Raw genomic sequence first — 20458 nt, forward strand, 5'->3', positions numbered from 1 at the left:
CCAAACACACTACATGACTGCCATACATAACAAGCAATATAACATTTGCCATTTATTCCTAGATTTGTACTTTGAATTTTAAGGTTAGGAAGATTTTTTTCTTTTTGCCAAAATTGAAAATTTATGAACATACACGAATAGACAATAATCTTTGGCAGGCCCAAACTATAATGGAAAACTGCTGCAGTTCGGTACCCAATTGGTTTCCTGAACAGATAAAAGTTGGATGTCATCTGAAACATGTGTAAATTTTAGCATTGATTTTCTTCAACAGATAAAACTGAAAATTAATATCCAGTTTAAGTATTTGGTCCACCAAACATAATAGTTCTGTAGTGATCTTAACTTTAAAGATGGGAAAAATGATGGGCAGGAACTGACGTACTGGTCCATCTAGCCTGCCCCTCACAGTTGTAATGTCTTATGCTTCATAATATCATACACTTCCAGCCATACCTGGAAGCCATCTAATCTCCTGGGAGAGGCAAAAAAACAAGTAAAAGAACACTGTGCAATTAGGGAAAAGAAATCTGGAAAATTTCACTCCATCCCACTTATGCATTCAGACCTAGTCCAGGAAAGCACTCAGGTCCTGATTAATGTCATAAAGTACCTACCTCTTCCACAAGGTGATCTCCACCCCAGCCAGGAGATGGCCCAGTCTCGCTTGAAGGAATTAACTGGGAATTTTTTTTGTTACCGTTATATTTTGTCACGGCAGCTTTCCTTTGAAGGCTAGAATCACAGCGACACTGATAAGAGCAAACAGCAAAGAAGAAACTGACTCCAAGTTATCGAGACTGAAAGCTAACAAAAGAAGCTCAGCAATTAAAATTAAGAACTGTTAATTTCTATTCATCACATTTAATTCTCAGGAGAAAATATAGCCTCAGACAGTTGGATTGTAATAGATCAGAGGTAAAAGTACAATTTTGCAAGTGTCAATTCTCAATTTTCTCAACCATTACAGTTTCTTATAAACAATACTAGAAAGCAAATAATCTTACTTTCTACAATAAATACAACATGAACATCCTGTGTTTCACAGTGGACACGCAGCTAATTTTAGGTCCCTAGGTAAGTCAACATCATTGATATAATAGCCTGAATACATTAAAAACCAAAATCATAAAATGTAATAAAAAATGTTTTCAACTTGTACTACACAGTATACACAGGTCACAAGTCCACTGCATTTTAACAGAACAAATACTTTCAAACGTCAAATGGTATCGTTTCTCAAATAAATTACAGTGTGTGCGTACAAAATCCATTACCATCACAGAGAAGCTAAAGATTCAGATCTGCAGCCTTGAATAATTTAGTGTATAACAATATAATACAATTATATACATGGTTTTTCTTCCCCTTGGCGTCCACACAAAAGGCATTATAAACACTATGAACAGGATTTGTATTTGTAAATTTAAAGCATGATCTATGTTTAAATGAAGTAAACATGGCAAGAAACAAGCCAAAGAAAGGCCATATAAGAATTGGCAGTGACAGAGGCTGTGTGTCGATCTGCTTAAAAGTATGAAAAAATAAAGAAAGGAAATTTAGTTTTTACAATGAGCAGAAATTAAGGTCTTTGATGCCCGATGTCACATCATACAATCTCCTTCTGCAACTTTGGTTATGTTTTATAACAGTCACATGTAGTTTGAGGTGAGAAAGCCATGTTCTCCACGTACTCTGCTCAAATGAATCATTGCTCGGTCATAAGCAATTTGAACAGATTTTCGAATGCTTGATTTACGCCCTTCCATCATTTTCAGTTTGTCCACTGTATCATCAATACCAAGAGGAAGTAATTTTGAACGGGGAAGCCATTGCCTGTTGAGAGGTAACAAATCATGCAAACATATCAGACAGAAATTACAGATCAATAGTGTTATTTCAGTTCTGTGGTGCCTGAATATAGCATGACTTGAAACTACATGATCAAATTTTGAAAAATTAAGAGCAAAATATTATTATGCCAGACACCAATCATGTGGGGTTTCTCGCTTGTACAAAAGCCATACTTAACCTAAGAGGCTGCTGTACATATCAAGACCATCTGCCAATGCAGGCTTAGAACTTAATTGACTTTACACAGACAGCATATATCATATGTAATGTGCAGGAGCTAAAACCAAGTGTGCAAATGGACAACTTTGCTACATACCATAATTACTCAACTTTAGATGCAGTTATTTTCATATAGGGTTAATAATGCAGCAAGGTTTGATTGCTAACATTCTTAGATTTCTTGCCCCACCCCTTCAGAATGTCCTAATCAGAACATAGGGTAACATTTTTTGATTGTACAATCAGAATGCATCTTTGAAGTTCTGGACTTTTATTTATGACTAGCAAGATTGATCATTCACAGGTCAAAGCAGGGATTCTTGTTTGTAAGCCCTGCCCTTCCTTTCCAATGCTGTATCAAGCTGAAGAGAAAATGGCAGCTTAGCAGAGTGGCACACATATTTGACAGTAGTCACCAGAGCAACAGTGTGCTAGCTACTTGATTGAGCCTCTTCCCTTAAGAATCTGGAGAATGCAGCAAAATTCAAACTCCAATCAAATAGGGCTCTGAACAAAATGCACATGCAGTCATTTCAGGAATGAAAATCAATTTTAAAGATAAAAAGGACTTACATACTGAAAGTTCCAGTACATTTTTCAAAATCAATATAAACCAAATAGAGTTAAAACAGTACACCTACATATAAATCCATAGTTCAAGAACCATATTTCTTTTTCCACTTACCACGTTCTTTTGTTGTCAAAAAACAATACTAGGTAAAGTTTCTCTCCAGCTTCAGCGTGCATCTGTTCTCCTAGTTTTACCACATCCAATGGAGGTACAGGTATTGGGACACCATTGTGGTACAAGCCATCTCGAGGCATGTTAGGATCTATGATCTACAAAGTAAAATATTACAGAAAACAAATGAAAAACATTTTGTAATTGTAAAGCATCTGTCATGATCTCAGGACTTTGCAAAGTGCTTCACAGCCAATGAAGTACCTCTGAGGTGAAGTCACTGTTGTAACATGTGCAATTTTATACACAGTAAGGTCCCACAAACAGCAATGAGATAACTGGCCAATTAATCATTTTTTTCCTGGTGCTCGTTGGTCAAGGAATAAACATTGGCCAGGATACCCAGAGAATTCCCCCGCTCTTCTTTAAAACAGTACTATGAAGTCTTTTACATCGACCTGAGAGCATAGACAGATGTTAGTTAAAAATCTCATGTAAAAGACACCAATCACCTCAAACAGTGCAGCACTTCCAAAGTACTATACTGAAGTATCAAAATTAGTTTCAAGTCTCTGGAATGGGGTCATAGCCACTGTCTCAGAAGCAAGTGTGCTAACGCTGAGCTAAGTCTGATGCCTTCTAAGTAACATTTTCAAGAGAAACACACATATGCAAATGTGAGGCAATAAGCATTACCACGTCCCAGGTTGGACCAGTTCTCAGCCTGTACTAGCATTGGTTGCATAAAAACAAAATTGCATGGAACAATGTTCATCCAAATCAATTAGCAAAAAATGCAGACTCAGCTATACCAAACAAATGAAAATAAAATCTTGAACTGCGTTGTGAGTCAAAGTAAAAGTTAATTAAAATGAGTGAAATTATTTCCAAAGGTTAAATTACAACCTAGAATCTGCCAATTATTCAGTGAGGTTATTTAACGTATTATGTAGTTTTGTTCATTTTACTTAATGGGGCAACAAATTTGACTTACTAGTGCTGGATATGAAGGGTATCCTCTGCACTTGGCCCAAACTAATTCCAGAGGCTCTAAAATGGCATCATTCTCAAAGGGTGTCCAGACCCCTCTTCCTAGAGAAAAAAATCAGAACAATAGAAGTGTTAAGAAAAGTTTATATGCGTTACAGTGTAAATTCTGCAATTTCACTTATTCTAAAAATAAATACCCAGCCATTTTGGAAAATACGATACTTCTCACAGAAACCTTGAACTGAACTAATGTACTTGACATAAAACTCATTTATTTCAATTTCCTTTGTTTTAATTAAATGGCACTCTTCCTTTGCTATATTTTAATGCTTCTGGAACCAAATTTGTTATTGCATAAAGATAGGCTAATGGTCTCATGTTCAAAAAACAAACCAGCCAGACGTTTTGCGTTTTTCCTGGAGCTTTTTTTTTTAAAAAGGAAATAAATCATCCTGCCATAGAATACACAAAACAGCTACAACTGAAATTTTCCAACTCCAAACAGCAGGTGGTGCCATTTTTATGAAAAATTGAATTTGGCCAAACTTTGTTTTTTTACCCAATGCGGTGATGCTTTTCAGTGTAATTTGCAATTACATGATAGAGTATGAAGAAAATAAAATATGGCCTTGCTCTCATTCACTTAGTTTTTTTTAAACAAAAGTACCCTGCCGAGATATAGTGACAGACTAACAAAGCATTGGTGGAATTAGAGACACCTTCTAGCAGGCTTCACACTGCCTCATTAGTAATATTTATTTCACAGTCAACTATTTCTTGTAATTTTATTTTTTACATCCAATTAATGCTTAGTAGGAAGTTCCTACTATAAGTACCTGATGCACTGTAATCTCCACAAGATACATCCCCGTTGCCATTATCAAGATAGTGTGCTCGAACAAGAGCTGGCTTCCCTCGACTACGTTTGGGCGGAGACAGGCCACTAAAAGAGGACATACAATATTAATTAGTAATAGTATTTATAAAGCTAATGGATGCTTGCTTTTGAAAACATTCATTCAATCATAAATAGGAGGTAGTATGCAATTGTAATTGATTGGCAAGGGAATAAAAACGATATATTCAACAACAAATATTTATATTGCACCTTTAACATAATTAAATGCCCCAAGGTGCTTCACATGAGCATTACAAAAAATATGGCACCAAGTCGCAACAGGAGATGAGGTCAGATCTCCAAAAGCTTGGTCAAAGTAGGTTTTAAGGAGTATCATAAAGGAAGACAGTGAAGTAGAGAAGTGGAGAGGTTTAGGGAAGAAATTCCAAAAGGTTGGGGCCTAGGCAGCTGAAGGCATGGGACTAATGGCGAAATAATTAAAATGATGGAAAATCAGGCGGCCAAATTTAGATGAGTGCAGAGGGTTGTGGGGCTGGGGGAGATTACAGAGATAGGGAGAGGCGAAACCATGGAGGAATTTGAAAACAAAATGAGAATTTTAAAGTCAAGGTGTATCTTCACCAGGCCACTAAGTACACTAAAAAGTACCTTTTAAAAAGCTTATGGCGTTGGGGGTTACTTATTAGCATGGAGAGAGGACTAGCTAAATTGACAGGAAAGAGAGAGTCGGGATGAATAGGTCATTTCGGGATGGCAAACTGGAACTAGTGGAGTGCCACAGGGATCAGTTCTCAACAATTTAAGGTCTATGTTAACGATCTGGATGAAGGAACCAACTGTTTGGAGCCAAATTTGCTAATGATACAAAAATAGATGGGAAAAGAAATTGTGAGGAGAATGCAAAGCATCTGTAAAAGGAAGTTAGATGAGTGTGCAAAAATTTAGCAGATGGAATATAATGTGGGAAAATGGAAGGTTGTCCACTTTGGCAGGCAGACTGGAAAAGCAGAATATTATTTCAACTGAGAGAGAGACTACAGAATGCTACGGTACAGAGGAACCTGGGTATCCTTGTACATGAATCACCAAAAAGTTAGCATGCAGGTACAGCAATTAAACAGGAAGGCAAATGGAATGTTGCCTTTATTGCAAGGGGAATGGAGGATAAAAATAGGGAAGTCTTGCTACAACTGTACAGGCCATTGGTGAGGTCACAACTAGAGTACTGTGTACAGTTTTGGTTACTGTACTTGAGGGACATACTTGCATTGGAAGCAGTTCAGAGAAGGTTCATTAGGCTGATTCCTGGGATGAGGGGTTTGTCTAACGAAGAAAGCTTGTGTGGGTTGGGCCAACACTCATTGGAGTTTAGAAGAATGAGAGGTAATCGTATTAAAACAAATAAGATTCTGACGGAGCTTGACAGGGTAGATGCTGAGAGGATGCTTCCCCTCATGGGGGAATCTAGAACTAGGGGGCAGAGTTTCAAAATAAGGGGTCTCCCATTTAAATGAAGATGGGGAAGAATTTCTTCTCTGAAAGAATCATTAGTGTTTGGAATTCTCTTCCCCAGTAAGCTGTGGAGGCTGGGTCATTGAATACATTCAAGGCTGGGTCAGACAGGTTTTTGATTGACAATGGAGTCAAGGGCTATGGGGGCCAGGCAGGAAAACAGAGTTAAGGCCACAATCAGACCAACCATGATCTTACTGAATGGCAGAACAGGCTTGAGGAGCCAAATAGCCCACTCCTGATCCTATTTCTTACATTCTTAAGTAGTCAGAGATTTTGTTAAATGTTTTTTACAGATATATGGGAATCCACTAAGCTACTTAAAATGGTTTGGCAGAGGTTATCACAAAAACTAATTAAGTTCTTAAAAAATTGAATTTTTATCATATGCATTTAAATCTGGCTTAGATTTCCTCCCATTTTAATGTACAGAACATCATACTCAAATTATAGATATTTCCCACCATCTATTCAGGCACTACAAGTTTTTTTTTAATTAAAAGCTAATGAGATATTTTCAATACACAGATTTCACCCTAAAACTCGTGCAAAATGTGTACTGCAGCATATTGAACTGCCTATACACAGGACATTACAACATCTGGAATAGCAAAACATGATGCAATGTCTGTCCCTTACCAAAAGAGTTCCTGGTCTCACCACAGACATTATAAGGAGGCACCAATTAGATGTCAAGTGCTTCTCCACTGGGAATGGAAGTGGAAAAGGAAAAACAAAAACCAAAGCAAAACTAAATCTTTAAGCCACTCTTACTTATCTAAATCAGTTTAAGATTAGACTGTTAGAGGTCAGTGAACAGATCACCTACTCTGTCAGAAGACAGTGCATACCCTTCACTAAATAAGTCATGCAATTTAACACTGGATTCTAGTATGACTGACCATAATTTCTATGGCAATGTTTTTAAAAAAAACATAATTAATACCCTTTCAATTTAATCTGCAGGGGAACTTTGGATTCGGAATAAGAGATATCAGTACTGGAGATTTTTCTTATTTGCTGAAATGAAGTGCTGGCATCAAAAGTGCTGGCATTCCAGGGTAAGATGTAGCATAGTTTCTGTTCAAGATCAAACGCCCATTACTGCATTATCAAGCCAACCAGATCCCAGTGAGGCAACAAGGTCAGCTACGGCAGAGGATTCAGGTCTTTATATAACATCTCAACAGTTACCTCATCCACAAATGCAAAAAAGAGTAACATTTTCATTTCCTCCACCAGCCGTCCATATAACATTAAAAGCCAACTTAGTCTGGTACTTATCATTGCAAGTTTTGTACAGTCGGAAGGGAAACAAATGTACACAACTCAGGCTGGGCAGAATTTCAATCTGCAACCTAGAGATGAAAAAACAGCCTTCTAATCCACTGTTCCACTCAATTTCCAAACAATTATACACATTTAATTAACCTTTATTATCACATGGTTTACTCCAGGCATGAAAATCAGCAGGTTTCCAGGTTTTAATAATTACCTGTTACTGTCAAATGCCCCATTGCTTCCAAGACTAGAACTACACTCAGAATCTGAGTAGCTCTCTGCATTTAACAACTGGGGGTGTTTTCCAAATCCATTTGAAAGCCCTGTGCAGAAAATATACAAGGTTTCAGCAAAACATTGCCCTCAATATAAAACATTTATTTTAAATTTTAAAAATCCAAGAGACTGACTGGCCCTGCTAAATAACAACTGCTGACTGACCACAGAGTAGCACCAAAGTAATCCATGGGCTGTACTTTTAAGCTGTCTAAAAAAGGAAGTTCAGTGCTGAGAAACAGCACTTCTGAGGAGAAAGGCAAAGGAGAAAGATTACCCAGTTCTGCAGGAGTGCAAGGAGATTTCTCGCTTTCGCTATCTGAGCTACAGCTCAGACTTTGAGGTCGTTTCCTTGACTGACGTCGACTCTGTAGTTTTGAGAGTGTCCCTGGTGAAGTATTCAGTGCCAATTGCTCTGTTTGATGCTGGCTGTCTCCATTCTCCACAGGCTGACCAGAGCCCTTCTGTAGCTTCATGCCATTTTTGGCCTTTCTAAAGAGAACAGATGTACGCCTGCCCACTTCGTTGACTGACTGAGCTGTTGTGTCTGAGGTAGAGAGAGCTAGACCATTTACACCACTGTCACTGAGAAGACGCTGAAGAGTATGAGTGCCAAGGGCTTCCTTTTGTAGTGTTTTTCTGTTTAGGACATCGCTGTCAGATTTAATTCGTTTGTGCAGTCTGCTGTGTGCCCTGCTCTCACTCACAGGTTTGAGGGTAGGAGGGTCTGTGTGGGTTTCAGAGTCTGAGGGTGAAGGTGCAGGCCCAGTAGGTTCTAATGTAGGTGGAAGTGAAGATTTTGAATCATCTGTGGGAAGGAGGGGGACAAAAAACAAATTAAACCCAATTTTCCAAATTTATATTCACTCCAGTTTATTCAACCTCGAAATATTTGGGTTGCTTCATTAAACTAACTTGTGTATTTTCTAAACAGTATTAAATAACTCTGATTATTCTAAATACTGAATTAGTGCCTAATCCAACCTTGAAACAAAAACTGTATCTAAACTATCTACAAATAAAAAATTGTTCTTGCAGAATTGTTTTCTTCCATGTGAAATTTTCTATCACCTTTGCAGAAACGATAGTTATGGTATGCATGTACTGGGCTGTCCTATGTAGGGGTCACAAGCTTCAAGAACAGTAGTTGATCTCCCGTACCAATGCACATATTAAATCAAAGAAAAGATTTACAACTTGCTGCCTAGGCATATAACTGGCATGGCAGATTGATTCTGAAACCCAAACTTGGGGTTTTCTACAATAGGCAGCTAATCTACAGTTTCAAATCTACTCCATGCTCTCTCTTTTACCCATCTATTATCTTCAAGTCCTTCTCTCTCTCTTTCCCCCATCCCCACCAACTTCTCCATCTCCTATCCTATCCCCACTCCCATTTACCTATGCTTTCTCTGACCACCCCTCACTCCTATCACTAATCCTACCTCTTCTGCTTCAATCTATACATTCAACCCTTGCATCCTTCCTACCATATAACTCGAACTGACATTCACTGCCCCTTACACTGTTCCAGGGTGTTTGGCAAGAGGCTAAAGGCCTGTTCACCTTAACTTTATTTTCATCCTCTCCGTCCTATCCATTCACCTCGGAGCTTTGTTCGCTTTCAAAATTCATTTTTAAGTCAAATTAGGACAAAGAAAACCACTGCCTATGTACCCCTCACTCCATTTCTCTCAGCCTGTCCCTCTGTGAAGTAAACATCATTACGCAGGTTCACATTTCCTGTCAAAAAAACACTTGATCGATGCTTCAAAATTCAACACTGTTTTTGAAAAATAAACTAAAATTAGCACGAGGAAGATACGGTTTCAATATGATACATATTCTGAAGTTTACAGAACACAAACAGCTACAGTAGGTGTGTAATTACTGCAGCCTGTCGTTTTTCACAACAGACCACAGCCCGAGTTTGAAAGAAATACTTTTTAAATCTTCTCTCTAGCTTTTCTTCAAACTATTTTTTAAAAAACAGCACAACAGAAACTGCTGGAAACTAAAGAAAAATATCCACGTGAGCTAGTTTTATAGCACTTTACAGCCAATGACATACTTTTAAAGTGTAATACTGTTGCATTGTAGGAAAAGCACCAGTCAAGTTATGCACGCTAAAGTCCCACAACCAGTAACATGATATGACCAGATAATCTGCTCTTACTGAGGCTAGTTGAGGAATAAGTGTCAGGTTTTGAGTGTTAGCCGTAGCTCAGTTGGCGGCACCGTCACCTCTGAATAACAATGTTTCGGGCTCAAGTTCCACTCCAGGATTCGGGTACAAAAGTAAAAGCCAACACTTGCAGTACATATTGAGCGCTATACTGACAGAAGTGCCATCTTTCAGATGAGTCATTAAACTGAGGCCCTATCTCTCTGGTCAGGTGGATGTAAAATATCCCATAGCACAATTTTGAAGAGCAGGGGAATTATCCCCAATGTCCTAGCCAATATTTATCCCTCAATCATCCTCACAAAAAACAGATTATTTGGTCATTATCACATTGCTGCTGGTGAGATTTTGCTGAGCGCAAGCTGGTTGCCACACTTCCTACATTTCCCTGCATTACAAATAATTAACTTCAAACCTTAAACTATTTTTCTCTTTCAAAGGCTGATCAACCTGCTGGTGCAAACTATCATTGTCCATAATCTTTCATAATCTATACAGAACCAGAATCAATGTCCTACATCAATATTCACTGGCCTGCATTTATTTAATGGATATATTTTCACATGGATAATCTCCTACAGTAAAAGGAATAAATGAAACAACTGTTGGCCTTATTTTAAGAACAAAAAGCCATGACATGTACATTTCAAAAGTGCTTCATCGGCTGGTGGTTGTGAAGAGCACTATATAAATACAAGTCAGTCTTTCTTTCATGAATATGGGTTATTTATTTACATTATATTGTGAACTTTTCATTTTTTTTTTTGCAATTTTTACCCATTTGTATTTCAGTTCCACTGTCCAAAACCTTTCTGGTTACATGCTGTCTCCAATTTACTAATTGACCTGTCAGCCAAATAAACTCAGGATTAACATCCACAACTCTGGTCAGTAAATCAAACCAAAATTCATTTAAAGAATGCAGAGCAATTACACTTCTTAAAGGGATGGACCTACATTCTATTACCAAGGTATCACAGCTACATCCTCTGAACATGGGCCGCACCCATAGAATATTCACTGGTATGTAACAAAAATGATACCATCTGCATGCTATATTACAAATGCAAAGCAATGTGATATACTTCTAAGCTGAAGCCTGAAATAGTCAAGCACATTCCAATTTGCAAACCCTCCTGAACTCCCTCTCTAACAGCACTATGGATGTACCTATGCCACATGGACTGCAACAGTTCAAGAAGGCAGCTCACCACCACCTTTTGAAGGGCAATTAGGGATAGGCAATAAATGCTGGCCTTGCCAGCGACACCCACATCCCATGAATGAATAAAAAGTGGTACCATCAACAATTGGATTTTTTGACCTTAAAGGAACACAACTCTGTCTTATTAGCAAAATAATACGGTCATAGTACATGACCGTGATCCATGTCTGGCGTGTAGGAAATATCAATCTCTTGCACATCACATGCAATGCCACAAGAGACTTCTACAAAGCATATTATAATGTCTTTTAAATTCACTATATAAATACTGGACTCGTGCATGTATTTTGTCTTCAACACTTGAAACCGATTTGAGATTATGGAATTTTAGCCAAACAGCAACAAATTACAATGGAAGAGGTAGGGAACGTATGAAACAAACTTAGGAGGGGAAGGAAAAACTACCAGTAAAGACCAATCAATTAAATTTACAAGATGGACCAAAGCGAACAAATTGCTTCAAATATTTTTTGAAATGCTTTATGCAAGTGCTCCATCTTAGTTTGTGCACTAAGCTGAGCAATACCACTTGAAATGAGATTTGTATTCAAAAAGACAAAAATTACAATATTTAATCAGAAAAATAGTAAAACTTAGGCATTTGCATTTTCTGCAATGATGGTTCTCATTGGAAGCCATTTTACATGAAAAGTGTTAGCACTCAATTTATACAGCTTCCCAGGCCAATCGTTGTCAGCTGAAAGATTCAATTCGCCAGGTTACAATTCCAAGCCTGCACTCGTGCTTTCAACTTTTAGAAATGTTTACAATTGACGCAACATTGATATGCATTGCGCCTGCCAGGGCTCACTGTTTATAAACGCATTCTCTCCACAATCTGGTATATTATTAGAACATTAACTGAGAAAGAAATTCACAAGAAAACTGTTTTTACAACAGTTAAATTGTGTAATTTTTTTGGTACATCAAATAAAAAGTATAAACCACAACTTTTTCTGAAGTCATTTCAGTAAAAAAGGATACTGCATTCAAGGGATTGGTTAGTTTCTTACATTATATGACACAAGATTTTAAATAATTAAAAATTACAAAAATAGAGTCTTTATTTTATATAATATATCCTAAACAATGAAACAACTGCCATCTTTTAATTTGTTTGTTTTTGCCCTATACATTTGCCCTGCTCATTTGAACAGCAACAACTTCTGGAAGGGCCACACTAATAATCAAGTTTGGAAGAAGGTTCTAAATAAAGCTCTGCATTTAAAATATTTATCCAATAGATATTACTTGGAACACACTACACACCGATACAGATATAGTTAAGTTTATATATTTCTTGCCCTTCATCAGTCCTGGACCCTGTAAACTGGTATTTATGTCCCCATTGACAGGGAGCAAAGAACTATTTATTCTCCAAGAATCAACCAAACATTTATCTGACCATCTCTAAAGGGATCTCTTAAAATCTTATTTTCAAATTCTTTAGCATATAGATCAATTTAAACACATAATCACAGATCTAAATATTGTGGTTAAATTCTTAAATCCTTCCCTCTTGATTAAATTGAATGCGTTGTATGGACTAATTCCATCTAGTTATAAGAACTCAAAAGACATGAAAACGCTCCACATTAACGGCATTGTAGAGATGAAGGAAACTAAATGGCTCATCGGGTTAATTTTTCTTCAATGACAACATCTATCTGCCTCTTAATTTATTAGAGATTTTGTCTTTACTAGCCTATTTCAGAAGGCTATTCCAAGTATTAATCAATTGCTGCATTAACAACACTGCCTAACAAAAGCCCTCTCATTAGTTTGTAATTATTCCTCTTTGTTCTCGAGTTCTATAGTTTTTAAAAACACAAATGCCTGGATTCTGCAGTGTATGAAATGCAAAACTATGTTCACCTTCATTACTCCTCTGAAACTGACAGCAACTTTTGGAGCCCGCACTTTCACAACTAAATGTGGAAATCCAGAAGTTCTCGTCATTGACCCTAAGCTTTGCCATAGGATGCACTAAAGTCCCCTCCCCACACTGCAATCAATTGGAAATCATGGAACGTATGAGCATTTGCCCCTGTACACTATTAGTCTCGATGCAAAAGTCCTTGAAAAAAAAATTGTACCATGACAAATAAGCTTTAACTGGGGCTGGATTTTACCAGGTGCTGTGGTCCCTCGCCCCCATCAAAAAGTCAAGGGGGGGGGTCCCTCGTCCCCACCAAAAAGTCAAGGGGGGGGGTCCCACCCAGCAATTTGACACTGGGAGTACCATTAATTGCTTTAAGACGAGACTTCCACCTTTTCCTTGGGAGGAAGTCCCACCTTAGAGAGCTGCAGGCCAATTGAATGGCCAGAGGCTCTGTAGTTCGAGCAGCGCCACCAGGAACAGTGGCCACTGCTGAGATTACAGGAAGTCTCCAATGTTGAGGAGCCACGGTAAGTCCAGATTCGGGGTTTTGGGCAAAGGGGACAGGGGGCACGAGGAGGCTGGGTTCAAGAGGCCAGGAGGGAGGGGATGAGGTGGTTGGGGTGGGGGGGGGCTTTCTCACCAGGGTGCTCACGAATTAGGTCCCCCACCACTTGCCCAACACCAGCATGCGTAGCTAAAGTTGCCGGGCTTCCCACATGGTGTGGGCCTACCCCCGCCATGGATTTAAAGACCAGCAGCAATGGAATGAGGTCAAGTAGCCATTTAAGGATCTCAATAGGCCCAATGGCAGGCGAGCAAGCAGCTTGACGCCTCACCCTGTAAAATTTCAGAAATGTCAGGGGTAAGAGGGTAGGTGGCAGGAAGGCCACCAACTGGATTCTACGTGGCCCCCGCCTTCAAACCCACTGGTGGGGAACATAAAATCCAGCCCTGGGTTTTTAATTGCGTACCAAGTACATAATTATCGCTGAAAAACTTCTCTGGTCTGAAAAAAATAATTTTACAATTCTGAATTGTCAAATTTCTCCATTAAAAAATATTTAAATTATTGGAGTTTTTTTTAAATCATAAAGTTTGATTATGTTTCACCTTCTACCTTAATCCTAAGTGTCTGTCCCAATCATTTAATTCCCTGTAAAATGTAATTAAAAGGGAAGGATAATCAGTTCATTTTACTTCCTGGCTTGCTGTCTAAGAATTTTTCATTGTGATTGGCCACTTACCCTGATTAATGAAAATCGCTGTCACTGGAGGCCTGAAGATATCCTTGACTTGGTACTAGATTTAAATTATCAAGGATGGGGAAAGCTATGTCATACAGAACTCACTACATCCATGTGGACGTCTTCCTGATCATTGGCAGGCAATGTCACTTTGCCAGTAACCGCAAAATCTGCACCAGATTATATACAGTTAAATATCACAAACCTCTCTCAGCGCTATCCTCGTGGCTTTCAGTCAGTGGTTTTCCATTATCCTCCTTCGACAATTCATAGTTGCCATTATGCAAATGCTGCTGTTGTGCCAGTTTATGCCTGATGCTGTTGATTTCTCTCCTCAATAATCTTACTCGTTTTGATCTAGCTCCACTCGATTTCATGGTGCATGTTATGTCCAATTTATCTAGCAACTCTTTGAGCTGGTCCTCCAGCGACAGATGGGCTCTGTTCTCTGGTATCAGCATGTTATCCACTGAAGAACAAATCAAAACATAAATTGAATCCAAAAATTCCCCGTGGTCAGCAATTATGCTCTGCTTTTAATTTTCTTGGTCTGGTTTGCATTACGATTAAAATACATGAAAGGATTATGGAAATATTGAAACCAGCATAATTTTAACATTCACAGAATTAACATTTTGATGCCAGTTAGTGGACTTGTTCATCATATGTGAATGCTCAGTAATGCAATATTAAGCAAATTGTGCAAATATCAAAATTTAACAATAAAATTCCACTGCATTCTAAAACCTTCATTGATCCACAAACTGAAGTTATAACAGTTTATGTTTGAATCCTAAATGAATTAGAATTCCAAAACACAATAATCTAATGAATATTTCACAAAAATTACCGAAAACTGCTCTAGTCATTAAATTCACGAATGAGATAACATCCAATATTTAATAGCATCACGTGCAAAACACTATGCATTAATGTTAATATATTTCAGTCTTAAATTGTAAGTACCAGGCAAAGGTCATCAATATAAACACCAAACGATTGAAAATATAAGTGACATTTAAATTAGATAATTATATCGCATTCAATGTAATAAGTTCGACTGATGACAAAAGTTGGGCATTAACAAGCACACGATGTCACATTCATGCAAGGTGTCCATTATTAAAAAACAAATTCAACCTGAATGCTTCAATTACCATTTACTATGCGTTAATGGATAAACATAATGGATTAGGGTTGGGATGGATTATTTTATCCAGAAGTGAAATTAAGGTACTCTACCACAGTCTTAAATAGCTTAAACAATTAGAACATTTCTCCCTTCACTGTTAGAGGGAACAGAGCAAATTCTACTGTGTACATGGGCTGCTATTCTTTCTGGATATTATAATACTGTATAGACCCTCTAGCTCATTGTTTTTGTTTTGCCTCCAGTGCTATGAAATTTTATCTGCTTTGTAAATGAGTACACTCCACAGCACTGACAGCCAAGACAACTAGACTTGTTTCTATTTCACTCACTTTACTGCAAAAATGAAAAATACATCATTTCAAACATTTAATCTCAATTTCCAAAGATTATTAATTTTGCTTTAGTTTTAATGCAATGAGCATTACATTCAGTACATTTTAAACTCCATTTCCCAGAAAACAATTTCTGATATCAACTCAATTATACTAGGATACAATGTGCTAATAAACAAGAAATTTAACATATGGAACTTAAAGCTCTTACTGTCATTTACAAATCACTCCATGCCATCATCCACACATACCTCTGCAAATTCCTCTAACCATATATGCCAACTCTCACTTTCCACCATTCTGACAATGACCTGTTCTCCCTCTCCACCAACCACTGCAATTGCATCTTGTTCAGCCATCTTGACTCTACTGTCTACATTTTCCCTCAGTCACTCCCCTTTGCCATCTCTCACCCCATCTTCAAAAGCTTTCACCAAACAAATTACTTTGACCATGTCTTCAGTCAGCTCTTCTAATTCTTAATTTACACAAGAAGCACTTTGGATGTTTATTATGTTAAACACTTTATAATGGCAAGGCAGTAATGATGCCACTTCTTACTCTATGTCTTACTCATGTCACAAACGCTTAATTATGATATGACAGATTTTAAGGACAATTGTTCTAAAGGTACATTTCTGTTTGCAAATCTATACATTGAGTTTAAAAATCTTTTGCAAAATGGGAGTATGGACAGACAACATGGCACCTTTCTGTGTTAGTCGAATTTTGTCAAACTCATATCTCTAGAGCTAGCTACGAAGAGTTATTAAAATGCATCCTCCAGGGATGTCCACTGAATCTTCTAAAAAGGTGTGAAAATCCCTTTTACTTCTGAGAGAACAGGAGATGGGAAGGGACTTCAAAGAACCACAACGTAATTAACTTCTCTGCCTGGTGAAATAATGACTCCTTGAAAATTAACACAGCAGCCATTTTTGTATTTTTCGAACTGTGGAGGCTGTAAGAAGCTATCTTGGGGAGGCAGGGTGCAGAACCCCCTGGAAGAACTCTGAGAGACATCGTCAGGGGGGTTTTATCTCTGCCAAAATTGATGGTTATCCAGAAATTAACTGTTGTTCGCTGAGAATAATCTAGGCAATCTTCAAATGTCATAGTCGCAGAACTAGTGAGGAACAAGAAACCTTCACTCACTCCCAAAACCTACGTGAACTGCTGAGTCCACCTGAAAAAGGCAGATACCGTACTAGTCGACTACAGAAGCTATAGCAACTGCTAAACCGAACCTCAAGTTTCAAACCCTTCACTTCGGAAAGAAGGTATTCAAGCAATGGGCGGCCGTGATACCTCACAGACACTGATTTGAAATCACATCTTAAAGTATCTTTTTTCCTTTAAATGCATTTTAATTTTTGTATCTGTACTCTATTTAATGGCTTTATCACTTTTGCTTAAGTAACTTTCAGCAGTAATTATGTAATAAACTAACCTTGACCTTGTTTAAGACTAAAACTTGTCTGCTGGATTATTTTTAAATTGAACCACTCAAATTATAATACACAAAGAAACTCTTAGGTCACAGGCCACTGAGGAAACGCCTTTTACGTGGTCATGACATCAAATTCGGTGCCTATGCATTTTATTCTCTACTCTCTATTTTTGTCTTTTTTGGGTTATACTTCTTATTTCTAAGGATAATGTGAAAAAAATACTGGGTGACCAAAAAATTGCAAAAAAAAACTAAAAAACAAAAAAATTACTACAGCAGAACTATGGGGACATATGACTTTCAAAAGATAATTAAAAATGGATTGCCTGTGTTACAGCTCGTGTTTTTAAGGATATAAAGTTCTGCCTTTCACATGCCAGTTACCATGCTCATAACTTTTCTATTGCAGTAAAAGAAAATAAATCTGGGCACCTAATGTTGTTCTAACATTTGTTCTATATAAATCAAAAACAGGATAATCTAAATGTCTTATTTGAGTCAGTCAGAAAAGCATGACAATTTTTATCCCTGTAAAGATTGATTAAATGTGCAACCCCACACACTTAATGCATGGCTTGCTATATGCAATATTAACCGAAAGTACATTATTCGATTAAGGACTTTTTAGAAAATAGAATAATGTAATTTCATTTTTGAATATTAACCATCTTGATGAAAAAAAATCAAGGCTTAAATCTGGGATAATTTATGGAATGTTTTTCAAATCCATCAATTGAAAATCTTGGTTTCCCCCTCCCCCACTTTTCAGTGAAATAACAAAAGGAAGTATTATCCTCCCAGTACCAATCTGTACTGTCAGAATACCTACCATCCTCCCAGGAGAAGCGGTAGAAGTTAGCCAAATTTGGTGATTCAGGTAGATGCATTCCAGTTTCATAGTCATACCCAATGTTTTCAGCTTGGCGTCGAGCACACCTTAATATGGAACCTCCTATGTCTCTCAATCTCACAGCTGCCCGGTAGAATATAGTTTCTTTAGCATTATACTTCATACAGTTGTTTATGACCAGGTTAAAATCCGTTTCAAACTCATCAAGGGTTTTGTAACAGTGAGTTTCTAGCTTTTTTCTCATGGTTGAAAAGTCCATAGGATGTGTAATAAACTCTAAATAATCTGGAACCTTGAAAAACAAAAGCATTAATAATAAGTAAATGTCAAAAAGATAGAACCCTTCCTTTTCCACCCCACCCAAAAAAATTGTGTATGCTAAAGAGCAAGTCTCACCATCAATTTTGATAATGAAATCCTGTGTGCCTTATTTGTAGATTTCTTTTTAAATTTTAGCAGCGAACTTACTGGGGTAAAAATCTTCCAAATTAGTGCATTAGTTCCAGGATTTTGATGCAGCGACAGTGAAGGAATTGCGATATATTTCCAAGTCAGGATGGTGAGTGATTTGGACGGGAATTTCCCAGTGGTGGTATTCCCATCTATCTGCTGCCCTTGTCCTTCTAGATGGTAGTGGTTGTAGGTTTGGAAAGTGCTATGGAAGGAGCCTTGGTGAATTCCTGCAATGCATCTTGTAGATGGTGCACATTGCTGCTACTGTGCATCAGTGGTGGAGGGAGTGAATGTTTGTGGATATGGTGCCAATCAAGCGGGCCGCTTTGTCCTGGATGGTGTCAAGCTTCTTGAGTGTTGTGAGAGCTGCACTCATCCAGGCAAATGGGGAGTATTCCATCACATTCCTGACTTGTGCCTTGTAGATGGTAGACAGGCTTTTGGGAGTCAGGTTACTCGTTTTGGGAGAGGTGGGTTACTCGTCGCACGATTCCTAGCGTCTGACCTACTCTTGTAGCTACAGTATTTATATGGTTAGTACAATTCAGTTTCTGGTCAATGGTAACCCCCCAGGAGGTTGATAGTGGGAGATTCAGTGATGGTAATACCATTGAACATCAAGGCAATGGTTGGATTCTCTCGTGCTGGAGATGGTCATTGCCTGATAAGTGTGTGGCACGAATATTACTTGCCACGTCAGCCCAAGCCTGGATATTGTCCAGGTCTTGCTGCATTTGGTCATGGGCTGCTTCAGTATCTGAGGAGTCACGAATGGTGCTGAACATGGTGCAATCATCAGCAAACATCCCCATTTCTGACCTTATGATGGAAGGAAGGTCATTGATGAAGCAGCTGAAGATGGTTGGACCTAGGAAAGTACCCTGAGGAACTCCTGCAGTGATGTCCTGGAATGGAGATGATTGACCTCCAAAAACCACAATCATCTTCCTTTAAGCTAGGTAGTGTGTGCAGTTTTGGTCTCCTTATCTGAGGAAGGATGTTCTTGCTATAGAGGGAGCGCAGCAAAGGTTTACCAGACCGATTCCTAGGACGGCGTGACTGATATATGAGGAGAGATTGAGTCGGTTAGGATTATATTCGCTGGAGTTCAGAAGAATGAGGCAGGGGGATCTCATAAAAACCTATAAAATTCTAACAGGACTAGACAGGGTAGATGCAGGAGGATGTTCCGATTGTGGGGTAGTCCAGAACCAGGGGTCACAGTCTGAGGATACGGGGTAGACCATTTAGGACTGAAATGAGGAGAAATTTTTTCACCCAGAGAGTGGTGAGCCTGTGGGATTAGCTACCACAGAAAGTAATTGAGGCCAAAACATTGTATGTTTTCAAGAAGGAGTTAGATATAGCTCTTGGGGCGAAAGGGATCAAAGGATATGGGGAGAAAGCGGAAGCAGGCTATTGAGTTGGATGATCAGCTATGATCATGATGAGTGGTGGAACAGGCTCGAAGGGCCAAATGGCCTATTCCTGCTCCTAGTTTCTATGTATGACTCCAACCAGCAGAGAGAGTTTTCCCTATGATTCTCAATGACTCCAGTTTTGCCAAGGCTCCTTGATGCCATACTCGCTCAAATGCGGCCTTGATGTCAAGAGCAGTCACTCCCATCTCACCTCGGGGGTTCAGCTCTTTTGTCCATGTTTGAACCAAGGCTGTAATGAGGTCAGGAGCTGAGCGGCCCTGGCAGAACTCAAACTCAGCGTCAGTGAGCAGGTTATTGCTAAGCAAGTACTGCTTGATAGCACTGTTGATGACTCCTTCCATTACTTTACTGATGATGGAGAGTAGACTGATGGGGCGGTAATTAGCCGGGTTGAATTTGTCCTGCTTTTTGTGTACAAGACAATTTTCCACATAGCCGGGTAGATGCCAGTGTTGTAGCTGTACTGGAACAGTTGGCTAGGGGCCCGGCAATTTCTGGGGCACGTCTTCAGTGCTATTACCAAAATAATGTCAGGGCCCATAGCCTTTGCAGTATCAGTGCCTTCAGCC

General features: G+C 38.5%; 1 protein-coding gene across 2 annotated transcripts in view; it reads right to left on the minus strand.

Annotated features, from left to right (window-relative positions):
* Positions 1-848: 848 nt before the first annotated feature.
* The window catches only part of brpf3b (bromodomain and PHD finger containing, 3b), a 70597-nt gene continuing 50987 nt past the window's right edge, over positions 849-20458 (minus strand). For both annotated transcript variants that reach the window (XM_078546611.1, XM_078546612.1), the window contains exons 6-13: positions 17974-18286; positions 14415-14678; positions 7951-8481; positions 7612-7720; positions 4582-4688; positions 3750-3847; positions 2759-2913; positions 849-1836 (exon numbers count right to left, since the gene is read on the minus strand). In XM_078546611.1, coding sequence (XP_078402737.1) covers positions 1653-1836; positions 2759-2913; positions 3750-3847; positions 4582-4688; positions 7612-7720; positions 7951-8481; positions 14415-14678; positions 17974-18286 — 1761 coding nt within the window. In that variant the 3' untranslated portion in view covers positions 849-1652. The remainder of the gene's footprint in view (positions 1837-2758; positions 2914-3749; positions 3848-4581; positions 4689-7611; positions 7721-7950; positions 8482-14414; positions 14679-17973; positions 18287-20458) is intronic.

Source organism: Cetorhinus maximus, chromosome 8 (genome assembly GCF_964194155.1).
Source record: "Cetorhinus maximus chromosome 8, sCetMax3.hap1.1, whole genome shotgun sequence".
Classification (NCBI taxonomy): Eukaryota; Metazoa; Chordata; class Chondrichthyes; order Lamniformes; family Cetorhinidae; genus Cetorhinus; species Cetorhinus maximus.